Here is a 15,599-nt window from a genome sequence, read left to right as displayed (position 1 = left end):
GGAAGCCGGAGCACTTTTGATCGCGTTGCAGAGAAGGAGAAGGTGTCGCTCCAAGACGAGGAAATGGTGGGAAACAGAGACACAGGAGGGCAAAGAATAAACAAACCTTGTTGGAAAAATCCCCGCGGTTTCTTGCGGTGTACTTACAACAATTGAGAAAAGGGCGTGTGTACTCGTATAGAGGCCCAAGTCTCGGAATGAGATGCCGTGCAGACCAGTCACGATAGAAGTCCGTCATCTTGGAGCGGGGCGCCCAGGTTGGAAATGGCTGAGCGGCAACTATACTTGAATGGAGAAGTATTGAAAGTAAAAAGAGAGTGTCAGAGTCAGAGAGTCGGAGATGCGGCATGTATGACAAAGGTCGTTGGTGGTGCTGCAAAACATGCCACTGTCCTCGATCTTTTCACCGATGCCACCGGATTGCTGGTCAATCAGTGGCGGGGTCGATGAAATCTGCGTCTGTGATTTTCAAGCCAAATTGAGTGCAATGATTACCTCCGCCAATCGATGGCCGTGGTTTCTCGCGGCGCCCCTGTTGTCGTGCCGGTAGGATTTTCGGTGTCCCGCCACTGGTTAGGAAAATTCAGACCGTGGTCATTTGCCGGATGTCGTCAACGCAAAAAGCAGAAACGGCATGGGGAGCGGGGCAGCAAGCTGATGGAGACTCGTATCTCATCGCCCAGATCCCTGATCAGACTGGTGAAGGTCCAAGCCCCCTCTCTTGCGTGACCTGGCGCGCCTGGCCTGTTCCAGAGGGAAGCTGATTGAGGAAATGAAGTTCCCGAATAAGTTATCCGACGGAACGAGTGTGGGTCGAGGATTGTGGGCACCGTGGCGTCGAAGTGTGAGTCGGGCGTTGAGATCAAAGGCGGATCTCTTCCGTGGCTTCGGCTATTGACCCCTGTAACCTCCCTGCTCAAACCAGTTTGTATAGCCGGCGTCTCTTTGCCACAAGGTTCGTTGGGAGGGAGAGTAGTCGTCTAGCGAGCGTCCGCAGTATCTTCATCCTCGACTCTGTGTAACAGAAATACGCCCGTAGGAGCAGGTGAATGGATCTGAGAACCTTCTGGAGGATGCTTCCATTCCATCGTCAAGTGATATGGTCGTCAGCAGGAAGCTGGATGCGGTGTGTATTTTTGAATACCGACTCTTCCACGTGACGGCCGTCTCAGCAGCGCGTTTTAACACCTGTGTGACGCCTTGCCCACAGGGCAGTGCTTTCGCTGTGGTCCGCATTCCCTTCAAATCGACCCGGTCTTTGCGTTGTTGTCGAGGGGGCCGCACCGGTGACCAAGTCACGCCAAATCGAGGGTCCCGCCAGAGTAAATATGGCAAACAGCAGGGAATGACGCTGTGGAACGCTGGCGTCCAGTATTTGCTGCTAACATCTCTCAGAGAGACGAGAAAAGTCACGATGGCAGGCGTCGCTAGCTTCTTCTCCTTGCTCAGAATTGCAGACATGATTGCTGTTTTATTATGCATGAATACCCGACACTCTAGAAGTCGGAAACCACGTTCTCCGACTGGTTCTCTAACTGCGGCATCGAAATGTCCTTAGCCTTCTTTTGACACCATTCACTACTGGCTCGGTAAAAGGATGGCTGCAGGAGACGTTGAAGCTGGTTCTGGTCGGGTGATTGCTCGACTTGCAGGCGAGGATGAAAGAATCTCGGGAGAAACCACGAGAGGAACGACAGGCTGCGGCGTGGCAGCGTGGCATAGGGTGCCATTGAGGCCGGACATTTTGTGATACGCTCGAGGGGTTTTTGTGAACAAGGGGTTCGGGTCGACTTGAAAAGAGTTGGAATGTAGGTCAGGAAAGGTCACCGAGTCGCAAGGGTTAGAACGGATGGCAGGCGGGCATGTGTGTCCGATGTGTCAGCACCTGTGCACCTTAACATTGAACTGTCCAACTGAGAAGTTGTGGGCGCTTGACACCAGCTCGTAGGTCAAGCTATAGCTGTGAGAAAATATTCCCATGGCATTTTCACAAAGAACTTTCGTCAAAGATCGGGAGACACATCAAGTCAACTTGGCAAAAAGAACAGCGCAGCCTGGCACATGAAGCATATCGTATTCAAGTAGCATAGCTAATAGTACATATATCGGATGAGTGTTTTTTTCTGAGGGTATACATTTTTATTATCAATGAAGACCATCCTTCACCTATTACATTACAGAGTATCGCGCAAAGTTTCCGGTCGTAATTCGGAGGGGATTAATCAAGAGAAAGAAAAAGCAGGAAAGTTGGCGCAATGCAGGATTCCCAGATGGTTCATCTTTTCCAAACACCCTTCTCGTCCTTTTTCCATCGACCACCAATCGGTGTATGGGTTCTTGCTGGTCGTGGCTGATATTCATCATCGCTCAAGACCGGAGTCGAAAGGGTCCTAGACTCCCGTTGTTCGGCGGCTTGTTGTGGTGGTGGTGTTTCGACGTTCTTAGTGTCCTGTTCTGTGGGTGTAGCTTGTCCCGACTGTGAACTGTCTAGCACTTGGCCTTCGATGATCTGAGCGTCCAGTGTAGTAACCTTGCGCTGCCGCCATTCGTCGCGCATCTTCTCCCACTCATCTGGTTCATCAGCTTCGTCGCCGCTGACGATACGGGTCAGCGCAGGCAAGTCTGTTTTGTTGCGTGATGCATGAAGCGAAGGTGATCCCGAGTGCGGGCGCCTCATCTCATTAACATGGCTGTTCTTGGAACTCGAAGAGCCCTCCGTCGCCGTCGAGTTTCTATGCACGTTTTTGTATTTCGGGTCCAGAGCCAGTTTAGTCTTGACAGCCGCTGCATGACGCGATGTGAGGACAACGTGATCAGTGTCTTTCTTCTCCTTGTTCTTCTCCTTCCTGCCAAATAGCTTGCTCAACCCGCTGCTCGATTTTGTCGAGGACGGTTCTGGGACAGAGCTGGCGCGGCTTCGATCCACGTTGTTCATTGCGCCGAACCAGCCGGGCTCGGATTTGCGAGACGACAAAGAGGTGCTACTCGCATTTCGCGACGAGGGAATTGAGGTCGCTCTGGAATGCTCGGTTGAATGTCTTCGGTCGGGTACTTCACGAGTCAGAGTGTCAAGGAAGGCAAAGGTCGACGTCGCCATGATCGCGATAACCGGGTGCGTTCTCAGAAAGGCGCAGAAGGGTATCCTATATGTCACAAGAAGCAATGGAGGCGATGGTCACAAACACGCAGAGAGCAACGTGTAACCAGCAAGCACAGGCTGTTTTGCGGTCTGCCGAGTTAGTTTAGGTCTCTGATATCAAAAAGATATCGGAAGAGACGGGGCGTGGTCAGCCAGATCCAATTGGAGAGGCGAGAACAGAGCATGTGGCGATTGGTAGGGGATGCCGTCGGCTCATCGATACTACATTGGCCGTAGCAATGGGACAAGGCTGGATGGCACGCTGGGTAGTAGTCGGCAGTGACTCTTGCGCTTAACAAGGTAAAAGTAGAAAAAGTTTTTGTTGTCGGTCTAGATCTTTCTACTGATGCCAGCGGCCACTCTTCGTGAGCGGGACTACTAAGGCTCGTGGGTCTTTAGGGTGGGTGGGGAGAAGGGGGAGCGCCGAAAGGGGACGCCCGGGTGGATCAAATAGACAGCCCGAAAATCACCAGCCTCAGGCAAGGCTAGAGGAGGAGATGCCCGGAACATCAACGGTGTAATAGGTATTCAGCAGGCCTGGGCAGCCATTTGTAAATACTTAGTTACTACAAGTAGGAGGTCAATACGAATAATAAAGATATCTACTGATAATCTAAAATTGCGTTATCGACCTGATGTATATCCACGAGCAGCCAGTTTATACCCTTGTAAAGAGGTCAAATATTTGATTTCCAAACAATCATCATCAAGACTCTAGTTCATCATACGCTCAAAGGGTATATATATGCAGAAGCGAAGGTGGCATTGCTAATTACTCCTCCGTCATGTATCTGGATGATCGACAATCCATGCATGTTCCTATCCTCTGTAGGTAAAAATCGTGTGCTTTTCTTTGTCAAAAGGTCGTTCTCGCATATCTCAAGAATCATAAATGCCAGAGACTTGCGAAATGCATGGCGGCCCTAGTCTCGGTTCACTACCCTCAAGCTTCGTCTGGGATTTAGGACCACTCCCAAGAAACTGGGCTCTTGACCTGCCATGAGGTCTTCGGTACTGCTTGCTGCCGTTGCAGAGCCAGCGCCCCCAGGTACGTTTCGGTAGGGGTTGTTGCTCGACAACTGGTTGGCGCGCCCGCCGCTGCTTCCACTGCGATTGTCCGCGCTGTGGCGGCTGTCGCTCGATTGGCTTTTGTCCGTGTATCTCGCGCCGCCTGCGAATCCAGCACCAATGAATCGGGGATCGTCTGCAAGATCCTGCCTTTGAGCCATGGCCACGTGGTGCTTGTAGATCTTGAGCCGCTTGCGATAGAGCCAGACGCAGAATGCGAGATAGGCGGCTACCACGGCGAGTACTCCAGCGATTACTCCAGCGACGATTGCTCCGACATTAACACCGCCGGATGAGCCCCCGTTATCACCACTGCTACCAGGACCATTCTCAGTGCCGCTCGTCCCGGTGGGCGCTGCGGTCTCCGTAGCCACAGCACCACCAGACTGGGTGACTGTGTATAGGCGTGGTGCGCCAGTGGCCAGTGGTCCTTGAGTGGCCGACTGAGCCGGAACAGAGACAGTTGCGGCACCCACACCGTTGCCGCCGATGACCGACTGTACTGCTTCTGGGACTGAATATCCAAACGATCCCTGCAATGCGGATGGATCATCTTGCTGGCTTTTCTGCCGATTGAGGTTGTCATCCGTCGCCAACGCGACATATTCACTTTGCCATTGAAGGGAACTGGTGTTGAAGACGTATACTCCCGGACTGTCACATGAAAGATCCTGACCAACATAACCTCCAACCACCACCATTTGACCATTCCAGACATTGCACATGTGTCCAGCTCTGGCAGGAGGACTAGCTTGGTTGCTGGTATCGACCTGGATCCATGTGAAAGACGGTATGGTCAAGATCCAGATGTCATCGTACTGCTTTTGCTGACCGTAGGGAAGTAGGTTTTGGCCCCCGTACATATAGACCTGAACAGAACTTCCATCAGCAGCAGATAGGGCAACAGCACATGGATTGACCCGAATATCTGGCGTCGGTCCTGTTGTGGCTTGTTTGTACCAGCTGGAGGAGTCGATATCGTACACGTCAATCACGTTCATTTGAGTAAACGTCGCATTCGTACCGCCTGCAAGCCCCAGAATGATGCCTGATTTTCCATAACCGGGAATGTACACAAGAAGGCCATCCGCTCGCTCTGGGAACCCTGCCGAGTCCTGAATACCACCTTGGGTAATATTGCGGTAGATTCCCGATGATCCTGCCCTTTGCCCACTATTTACCGCAGCGTTGCTATACCCGGGATAGGTGTACTCAAGAATGCCGCGAAGATAGACGCGGGCAACTGACTCTGACCACCCTGGTGTAGTCAAGAAATCGAGGTGACCTCCGAAATAGAAGCCTCGTCCTAAGTTCGGCACCGATACCCCCGCGCCCTCTGCAGCACGCTGAACTGGTTGCCCTGCTGGCTCTGAATTGCGGCCCGAGCTTGTTTTTGGGTTCGACGACCCTGACCATGTCGATGAAGAGATGTCGTATGCCCAGAGGGAAAAGGGAACAGGGGATGCAACAGGCGTATCTGAAAACTCGCCACCGTATAGATACAGGGCATCGTAAGAGTTCCACAAGTATCCAAGCGATACCGCAGGAGGCCCGCTCGGGATTGGGAGGCCCGTCAGTGACGGCGACGAAATCTGCCAGGACTTTGTCAGATCGAGTGCTAGGAAATCGTTATCTGCCACAACAAATGTCAGTCGTCACAACGCAACCTATATTGATGGCAGACGTACTCCATTGGTTCGAGGTCTGGTCAGCACTGGTGGTTGCTCTTCCTCCATAATAGTACAGTGTCCCATTGACTAGGGCGCTCTGCCCTGACCACCTCTTACAAACATCTGCTGCACTATTCTCTCTTTTCACACTTCCTGGGAGTGTCTCCCTTTTCGCACCCTGCCATAGTCCCCTCACCAACGAGGAGCCCGCTTGACGATTCACGGGATTCGCGTCGGCGATCAATGAGGGAGAATGGTGCAGACTTGGAACCACCAGCAAGATAACCAGAGCAAGGAAGAGTAATCGGGGCAGGGTGGGAAAGTATGGAGACATTTGCGGATGAGACGGTCTGTCAATTGGAGTTGTTTCGGGCCAGTCAATTACTTCAGGTTCGACCACGTCGACATCGTTTCGAAAGCGCACTTGGAGTTTCGGTCGAGAATCTCTTCTTAATTTTGAGTCGACAATGGCATCTTCACCACCAAGGCCAACTTCGAGAAACGCAGAATTCCGGCGAGAAGGTTCCTCGTTGCACGGATGGCAGTCTCGGGAGCCACGAAGCTTTTCAGATTCCACGGGACTCCGGCGACGAGGGTAACTCGAGAGAGGTGTACCTGTAGTCGTGAAGGTGGATGTTGTGGAACTCCCACTAATGCGTGGCTGGGAATCGATGGCGGCCATTATGCGTCTACCAACTGAGACAAGCCGATGAGGCCATGGGATGGAGGGTGGCGAACTCGTATTCTGCGTATGGATGTGGCCGTAAAGGGTGCTTGTTGCATGCAGCCCGTTGGTATGGGATCGCTAACAACAACAGTGAGAAACGCTTTGCTATACAGCTTCTTGTCAGATTATGAATTCAGAAGGGTATGCTCTGTAATAGTCTTCAGGAACCAACTTTTTCCAGTTGCGACACAAACACTCAGGGCACCACCCATCCTGGCCATGGTAGTGTCTGTTTGTGTTCACCCCGACGTACGTCAGAGGTGCTGGTCCCTGACTTGGTGGTGGGCGCAGGCTTCTAGCGCAAGGCCTGAGCTCACACTCGGATGATAGTCAGAGGCTCAGAGTGGTGGGACTCAACTCGTGGGGTTTGAGGGCCAATGGTCGACGGCGTTGAGGGGCCGTCAAGGACGGATGCTGTGGTTCCACGCCGGAGCACGAGTCTCTGTTGCGTTAGCATTTGGGCGATGAAGGAAGGGGCACGAAGATCATCTGCGATTCGTGAGGTCTCACAGCACTCAGACAACGCCCACTGACGCTGACTTGCAGAATGACATCGGAGGCGTACTCATTCCCCGGCGAAATTTCACTGCCCGACGAAGCGCTTGATCCAGTCACCCCAGTCACCCCAGTCACCCACATGCGGCCAAGTCACCCAAAGACTGGAGGTGGCGTTGAATCTCGATCACTGCCCCCAATCCATCCCTGTCGCTCGCAAGTAGCCACCACAGCTTCCTTGCCTTTGATCATCCTCTGGCGCAAATCACAACCAACCCCAGACGCGTTACATTTCCTTCTGCCCGTGCCGTCCCACATTGATTCCGGCAAAATCAACCGGGTGCCGATCAGGTTTGGCTGCACCACCATAACAACGAAACGAATTTATCCTCCGATCCGCCCGTTACGTTCCAGCCAGTGGGGCTTGAAAGAGGGCAAGTGTGCGTTGACCGTGGGAAATACGAAGGAACCGCTTACATGCAAGATTGCTCGCTTGGAAAGTACAGACACTATTCAAGGTGCAGGTTGAGGATTGCATCAAGGCATGATTCATTGGATATTCCCTGGCACCATCGGAACACCACGCAGGACAAGATACCTTCGCTATCAAGCCAGAAGAGTGTAGAGAAAGATACGTTGAGCAGTCAAAACACAGTGCTTTTGGTGAATGACAGATATCAAATTAATTGACTATCCACTCCTTCGAGAGTCCTCCCAGAGCTTTTGGCCATTCTGCTAGTTCCGTTTGATTCAACTCTACAGACGTGCAAGGCCGACAGACTCGCCTGGAGCGTGGTATGGCGGAATCTTCATCTCCAGAGCTGCACCACTGTAGCCAAGGTCCTCAGCAGCGAGCACGGCACACTTCTCGCCAATGAGCAGAGCGGTCTATGATTTCTGTTAGTAATGTTGTGAGAGCAGCGACGTTGAGATAACTTACCGAGAAGGTGTTGCAGCCAACGTTGTCTGGGCAGACCGACAAGTCGGAGACCTTGAGGTTCTTGACACCATGGACGTTCAGTCTTGGATCCAAGACACCATGCTTGACAATGCTGTTGCCCTCTCTCGGAGCCATAGAGCAGGTTCCCAAGCTATGCCAGGTGGTTTCGCAGTGTCGCTGGACCCATTTCTCAATGTGAGCAACTGTATCATCGGTCAGTACAATGTAGGCCTTCTTTGCAGGGAAGGGGAAACAAACCATCTTCCTTGCTGTACTTAAGCGGTGCTCGGTAGTTCTGTTTGTTCGAGTTGAGCCAGCTGACTTCGGGGACCTCACCAGCGTCGAGGGGCATGGTCCAGCTACCGTGTTGGATATTGGCAGTGATGTGGTTGGGTCCGGCATATTGGTTACGGGTGATGAGGTCCATGTCCAGAGCTCGGGCGGGCGAGTCGTGCTTGAAGTGAGGATGCATGCCCGTCACTTCACCAGCATAGGCTTGCATCCGACGAGCCGTCTCACGAGACTGGATATAGCCCCAGACCATGGGTGCCATGTCACGCTTGTCGTTCATGAAACCGGCATCGAAGTCTGGTGCCTCGTATGGGTCTGGAGACACGATGTGGGTGAAGCCACGAGAGAAGGGGTATTCCAAGAAATGGAACATGGTGAAGAATTTACCCGCCGGCATGTCGAGGTGGTCACCGAACCACCCAGCAATCACGCTGTAATGCATGACGGGCTTGTCGGGCTTGTTCTTGAAGTAGCTGTCCCAGCCGCCCTCGGTGACGAATTGGGGAGTAGGCCACTTGCTCATCTCCTCAAGTTCTTCCGCAGTGGGTCGTGACTTGACGCCGGCATCAATGCCGTTGGTAGCCAAGGGTCCAGTTCCCTTGATGTTCCATTCTTCAAAGACAGCCTTCTGCACTTCCGGAACACCTCGGACAAAGTCATCAAAGGACTCAGTGTCTGGCTTAGCACGGTAGGTGGCGAAGTGCAGGTAATGGTCCTGGAAGTTGAGACCAACGCCTGGAAGGTCCACAACGCACTTGACGCCTGCCTTGCGAAGCTTCTCTGGGTCACCAATACCAGACCGTTGCAGGACAAGAGGTGAGCTCAGAGTACCGCAACTGACAATAACGAGTTTGCGAGCTTTCCAGAACTTGCGTTCCGGCTTCGATCCGTTAATCGGCTTTGTAGGCACGGTGATGACACCGACTGCTGTGCCGTTCTCGATCACCACACGGTCCACCTTTGTGTTGCACTGGAGATGGAGGTTCTGGTACTTGGCACGAGTAGCATGGATGTATGCATGAGCAGCATCAGAACGTCGGCCGGTATCACGGTTGATCCACTTGAGCCAGTGTTCGGCACCATGACCGGTCACAAGGTCCTGGAGATCGTCCGTGACTGGGAAACCCTGGGACTCGGCAGCTCGGAGGAAGTCTTGCATGATGGGGTAAGTGTAGTTGCCAAAGGAGACCTTGATAGGTCCTTCGAAGCCGTGGATGTCTCGGTTGTTGCAGGCTCGTTGGTAGGTTTCATGCTTCCTCATCAAGGGAATGAGCTCCTTGGTAGTCCAACCCTTGGTCTGAAAGTCATCGTAGTCACTTGCCGAGGCCCGGGTGTACATCATGAAGTTGATACTGCTACCTCCGCCAAGGATGTGGGCGCAGGGAACGATTGCACGACGTCCATCGAGCCATTCGGAGGGGCGAGAATAGTAGAAAGTAGCCGTCTTCGAGTCGAGCTTCATGTTCCGCGGGTAGATACCCGGGCGGTAAACCCATGGGTTGTTGAGGTTACTCTCTCCGGCCTCAATCAAGAGGACCTGGAGGTTGTGGTCCAAATTGGCCAGACCTAAAGAGCCGTCAATGATGATCTAATCAGGGTGTTGTGCACAGGTATGGCTCACGTCCAGCTGGCACACATCCTGAACTGCCACCTCCGCAGACAATGATATCAACTTCCTCTGGGATAGTCATGATGGCAGTCTGTTCAATGAACGACGAAACTGTTCTGCGTCTTTCCACACAAGTGAATAATTCCTTTGCTCAACCAGGAGCCGGCTGGGGAGAGAAGAAAGAGAGAGACAGAGTGCGAGACGTCTCAATATAAGACTTCTGAAGGTCAGTTCCTCTCCGCCTCTTCTCGGAAGACTGGATGAGAGGGGGAGAGAGAGGGGTTCCATGCAAACGCGTCTCCGGTAACTCCACAGGATGAAGGAGCGGCCATGGTCATCATTGAGCATCCTTGCAAGTTGATCATCTGGAGCAGACCTGGAGAAGAGTTGATTTGCCTTCGATATGCGGGGTCAGTGCAATCACATTGAGGATGACGAGGATCATCACCTCAGCTTCTAGGCAATGACAAGGAGCCCGCATTGCGTCGAAGCGAAGCTACCATCCGCAAAGTATGAGACAACGGGTCCTTCCAAAGCTTCGGGTGTTGAGAATGTTGAGTCAACAGAGGTGTATGTCGACGAGATGCATGAAGAAAGGGGGCGGTTGAAGTTCAGGCTGACCAGGATATTTCATCTGCCTCCACCCAAGGAGGCTAGCAGCAGCGAGCAACCTGCGAGACCAGTTACGGCAGTTCCAACGAGAATCCCCAATCCCTTCTGGTATCTCTGTCTCGACGACTTCGTATCATGAAAGGTCCGAGCGAAGGCCCCTGCATAAAGGACGGGAACAAGTAACGTCGCTTTTGCACGAGGTACCACACAGGAAAATGCACAGCACACACGCTGACGTCCAAAGGACAAGAAAATGCCCAAGACTAGCGAAGCGATGTGCCGTTAGTGCCTCCACCGGATCAGGACCCCACCCGGATAGCTTGGAGAGGGGGCGTCCAATGTAAGAAACGCGGGGAAGGTCCACTGGCAAGCGGCACCGCATAGAGCATGGGAAGTGGCGGGTAGGGGATGGGAGAATCCTGCATAAGCTGGAACGCCCGAATCAAGTGACGGAGGCCGCATTGCTGGAGGTTGCGTCGATGGAACAAGCCAAAAGGAAAACGGCTAAACCCCGTTTGCGGGGGAAAGGGTAGGCTAAACTGTGTCCAGAGAGATATCAATTGGGGTAAATGCATGACCGGCCCTATCAACATAGAGAGAAGGTTGCACTCAGAGGTTGGAGATTCGAGTATTGGCTGCTTGGCCCGGTCTGGATTTACTCGAAAGAGGCGGAGCGAGCGTTGCACAGGCAGAATACCCAGCAAGTAGCTCCACGTCTCAGCTCGACAAGAGAACAAACAAGACCACGGCTGTTCTTTTTTTCTGAGAGGCGTGCAGGGAGTCGTCTTTCGGGCTAACGCAAAGTCTGGACCGACTTGCTTGGAGCTCCCCTCCCGAGTTTCTCAAAATAGCGGGTTGAATATAGGGCCCACCAGCAACGGTTCGGGGTTTTGGTATATTGCTCTCCGGGGCCAACTGGCCTCGCACTGTTTGAGGACATAACCCCAACAGGACAGACGAACAGGAATTTTGGTGTCCGAGGGCCTTTTCCTCCTTCGCAGATCAAGCCTAGAGCATTTTCTGTAGAAATTGCTCCAGGTATTGTTTTTTTAACATCTGGAAAATCAGGTAAGCTAGCATCGATGGTGCTTAGAACCTTTGTGCGGTCTGCATATGCGGAGATCTCGCCCGTATTTATGCCGAACGGAGCGACCGGGCGTACGCCGCATCTGGTTCCGACAGATCGCTGCGATACTGATGCGGCAAGACAGCTCAGCCTGTATCCCTGCTTATCAGAACTTGGACCTGTTGCGTTCTAAGGAATCTCAGGTTGCAGGGTGCGGTCGACCCCTGCCGAGTTGTCGCCGTAATTGGTCTGCAGCGACCTGGATCTCAAGAATTTTGCCTATCCCTCGCTTCCAATTTTCCTGAAGAGTCAAAAGCTCGCCTTTAGACTGTTCTTGGGTAGCTTTCCGCGCTCTGTTGATGTTTTCGGTCTCAGATTTAAGCCCGGCAAGTTCGCTTTCGAGGACTTGGAGGACCTGTTCAGTCTGCGAATTGCCGATGAGCCAAGCGTTCTTGCCAAATTCGTCCAGCAGCTGGAGGTTGGTGTGTCGATCTGACAAGAAAGTGGTCAAGATGTACGCGTTTCGCAGCACCTCCTTCATTGTGGCCTGATCACTGTCACTCGACGGCTCGTCCGGGGCTTCGTAGCGCGACACGTCTATCCCTTGCTGGCGGGGCTGACCCGCAGCTACCCGGTTGATTTCTTGACGGAATGTTTCGGAGAAGTTGACTGCGGGAAGAGGGGCGAGAGAGGGGTGAGGTGTGTTGAGATAGTCCTTGGGGAGGTGTCGAGCAATCGCAGCTTTGGCCCTCTCGCGCTCGGCATCCGTGATGTCGGGGTCGATGTCTGAGGAGAAAAGCGGTCAGCATAAGTCAACAATCTATTCATCAGGTGCAGAATCACTCACAGGGGAGAGAGTCGTGAGACTCCCATATTAGTGCCATGGCTGGTTGTGAGGAGATGGACTGGCTGGGTCAATGCGAATTCATTGACTGCGATAAAGATTCCATGATGCCAAGCCCATACTTTGCCGCTTTTGCACCTAATCGTGTGTGATTGGCCAGCCTTGCCTCTGCCAGCTTACTGTAAGGCTGTCGTCGATCTTTGATGATTCGTCAGGATGACGACATTGTTGTCCGTTTCAGGCGGAGCCTCGCGGCCTGGAAAGAATCAATCCAAAATTTCTACAGCTCTTCAACAGTGGTCGCATGGTCCATTTTATATCCTGGTGTCGTCGATCAGGGCTTCAGAGCGGCCATGTCGAGACGATGACCAACTCCGAAAACTCCCTGTTTGACCCGAAATAACAGGGGGACTGTAACATCAAATTCCCGTCGTAAGCTGCAAAGATATCGCAATCCAAGGCAATACGAAAATGGCACGGAGAGCGCTAGCCCCATTTCTATGCTTGCTCTGTGTTGTTCTTACGGCGACCCTTCTGTGGTTGGGCTTCCTTGCTCACAGCCCGCCTCAAAAGCTGCATTTGTTTTCTACCAATGCCCAGGGACAGACTGAACAACTGGACCAGCAGAATGGCCTCGTCACGGTGCAGGGCGACTACCTACTGGGAGTCGGAAAGGCCGATATCACTGGGTAAGGACCATGCAGATATGTGTGCCAATGGAGCACAGACTAACCTCAACTTATTCAGGCCGGTCGTCGAGATCAACTTGATGGGCTACGCTGATACAGATCAGGTGGGAAGTGGTGTCCGTCAACGGATCTATTGCCGGGCCTTCATCGTGGGCAGTCTTTCAAGAAACTCCTCACGGCTTGTCTACCTTGTCCTTGATACCCAGTCTGGCGACACGGCCATTCGTCATGGCATCCTGCAAAGGCTTGAGAAGCTGGGCCCGGAATATGCAATATACAACAAGAACAATGTCGCAGTTACAGGGACCCACAGTCACAGTGGACCTGGGGCATGGTTGAACTACCTGTTGCCACAAATCACTAGCCTAGGCTTCCACAGAGACAGCTACGAGGCCATCGTCAACGGCTCGGTGTTAGCCATCCAACGCGCACATGACAGCCTCACGCCCGGCTATCTCAGATTTGGGCAACACCTCGTTGAGGGTGCGAACATAAATCGAAGTCCGTATTCCTATCTCCAGAATCCGAAGGACGAGCGAGACAAGTACACCCATGATGTGGACAAGAATTTGACGCTGCTGAAGTTTGAGCGAGCGTCTGATGGCCAAGCGCTGGGTGCACTCTCTTGGTTTCCAGTGCATGGAACATCTCTATATCAAAACAACACACTTATTACTGGTGATAACAAAGGAGTTGCAGCATATCTCCTGGAAGAGCACATGAAAGTCAAGAACCCGTCTTTTGTCGCAGGCTTCTCTCAAGCCAATGTCGGAGACACTTCCCCCAACACTCTCGGCGCATTCTGCGAAGACACCGGTCTTCCATGCGCTTTTAAAGATAGCACATGCGGAGGTCGAACGCAGGCCTGCCACGGACGAGGTCCAATGTTCCGCACAGACGACCAGGGAACTAGATCCTGCTTCGAGATCGGCAAACGTCAAATGGCAGCGGCCAGAAGCCTCTTAGAAGACCACAATTTAGACCGGATACCTGCGTCAACCGTTTCCTTTTTTCACACCTACGCCAATCTCTCGTCATTTACCTTCACCTCATTCTCCAACAAATCCCGCGCCCTCAAGACTTGTTCTGCCGCGTTGGGTTATGGCTTTGCAGGTGGTACAACTGATGGGCCCGGACGTTTCGATTTCTCCCAAGGCACAAATGACACCAACGGCTCCCCTGCTCTGAAAAACCCGCTCTGGAAGGTCGCAAGAGGGGCAATCCATCCCCCAACAGACGCCCAGATCGCATGTCAAAGTCCAAAGCCCATCCTCCTTGACGTAGGGGAGGCCGATGATCCGTACGCATGGACGCCAAACATTGTTGACATTCAACTCCTTCGAGTTGGCGATCTGATAATGATAATATCGCCTGGGGAAGCGACAACCATGTCTGGCCGCCGATGGAAGTCGGCACTTACTGCTGCGGCTCCCGACATCCTCAATATCTCGTCTCCGAGACTCGTTCTTGGTGGGCCGGCAAACACGTACGCCCACTACATCTCTACCGAGGAAGAATATGGTGTCCAACGCTACGAAGGAGCATCCACACTCTATGGTCCACATACCTTGGAAGCGTACATCAACCTCACTATCACATACCTCCCTTACTTGGGTTCTGAAGACGAGACCTCCCATCTGGACCGTCTTCCAGCCGGTCCGCTTCCGCCTATCAACGTGAACCGCTCGTTGTCATTCATTCGACCTGTGATTGTGGACCACGCTGGCCTCCTGCGCAGGTTTGGTGACACGCTTGCCTCCCCTGAACCTGCGAAACCATTCCGCCCCGGCGACATTGTCAGCGCAAGGTTTGCAGGCGCAAACCCGCGTAATAACTTCCGCCTCGAAGGCACGTTCGCCGCCGTGGAGAGATTCGACGAGAGCCGCAAGGAATGGGTTCAGGTGCGCTCCGACAGCGACTGGTTCCTGGTATACCGGTGGAAACGTACCTCCACTACACTGGGGACTAGTGAGGTGACTTTGGAATGGGAGATTGAGCCGGGCACCGAGTCTGGGATGTACAGGTTCAAGTACTACGGCGACAGCAAGTCGCTGACCGGTCAAATTACGGAGTTTGAGGGCACGAGTGGCGTTTTCCACGTCGTTGGCGACGACGCTGTTGATGTTTTGAGCGACGCTCGCTTGGACGAGCTTGTCCGCACTTGAGAGTGAAATGAGAAATGAGTCACCATGATGAGTCAAACAAACAGTTTTTTTGTTCGTTTCTGCTTTTGTTCCCCTTTGGTTGTAGGCCTAATAGCCTACGTGGGCAGGTGGCTGTCTTGCCTGGCGTCTCTCGTTTGCTTGAGAGATCTCGTGCCCTTGTGTCTCTGGCACAACCTCCCTCCCACGTCCCCCTGCCCCTCCTCCCCTCCGTCCCAGTTCCAATCTCCTGACAAGTACATGATAGCACTGCCTCCCTCCCTCCCTTCCTCACTTCCTCACTTCCT

The 15,599-nt window shown here is 53.0% G+C and overlaps 5 protein-coding genes across 5 annotated transcripts; 1 reads left to right on the top strand and 4 right to left on the bottom strand.

The window, feature by feature from the left end:
- Positions 1 to 2,275: 2,275 nt before the first annotated feature.
- On the bottom strand, positions 2,276 to 3,097 carry AYO21_08638 (hypothetical protein; the record flags this gene model as incomplete). Its single annotated transcript, XM_022658581.1, has 1 exon — positions 2,276 to 3,097. One exon carries the CDS (start codon positions 3,095 to 3,097, stop codon positions 2,276 to 2,278), a length of 822 nt encoding a protein of 273 aa, XP_022509055.1.
- Positions 3,098 to 4,062: 965 nt separating this feature from the next.
- Positions 4,063 to 6,559, bottom strand: AYO21_08637 (hypothetical protein; the record flags this gene model as incomplete). Its single annotated transcript, XM_022658580.1, has 2 exons — positions 4,063 to 5,840; positions 5,896 to 6,559. The coding sequence occupies 2 exons, from the start codon at positions 6,557 to 6,559 to the stop codon at positions 4,063 to 4,065; spliced, it is 2,442 nt and encodes an 813-aa protein (XP_022509054.1).
- Positions 6,560 to 7,855: 1,296 nt separating this feature from the next.
- AYO21_08636 (hypothetical protein) lies at positions 7,856 to 10,021 on the bottom strand (the record flags this gene model as incomplete). Its single annotated transcript, XM_022658579.1, has 4 exons — positions 7,856 to 7,987; positions 8,040 to 8,242; positions 8,298 to 9,896; positions 9,952 to 10,021. 4 exons carry the CDS (start codon positions 10,019 to 10,021, stop codon positions 7,856 to 7,858), a joined length of 2,004 nt encoding a protein of 667 aa, XP_022509053.1.
- Positions 10,022 to 11,816: 1,795 nt separating this feature from the next.
- Positions 11,817 to 12,501, bottom strand: AYO21_08635 (hypothetical protein; the record flags this gene model as incomplete). Its single annotated transcript, XM_022658578.1, has 2 exons — positions 11,817 to 12,403; positions 12,465 to 12,501. 2 exons carry the CDS (start codon positions 12,499 to 12,501, stop codon positions 11,817 to 11,819), a joined length of 624 nt encoding a protein of 207 aa, XP_022509052.1.
- Positions 12,502 to 12,932: 431 nt separating this feature from the next.
- Positions 12,933 to 15,315, top strand: AYO21_08634 (hypothetical protein; the record flags this gene model as incomplete). Its single annotated transcript, XM_022658577.1, has 2 exons — positions 12,933 to 13,150; positions 13,209 to 15,315. The coding sequence occupies 2 exons, from the start codon at positions 12,933 to 12,935 to the stop codon at positions 15,313 to 15,315; spliced, it is 2,325 nt and encodes a 774-aa protein (XP_022509051.1).
- Positions 15,316 to 15,599: the final 284 nt, after the last annotated feature.

The sequence above is a fragment of the Fonsecaea monophora genome (assembly GCF_001642475.1).
Source record: "Fonsecaea monophora strain CBS 269.37 chromosome Unknown Scaff77, whole genome shotgun sequence".
Classification (NCBI taxonomy): Eukaryota; Fungi; Ascomycota; class Eurotiomycetes; order Chaetothyriales; family Herpotrichiellaceae; genus Fonsecaea; species Fonsecaea monophora.
This window is presented reverse-complemented; position numbering and strand designations above follow the sequence as displayed.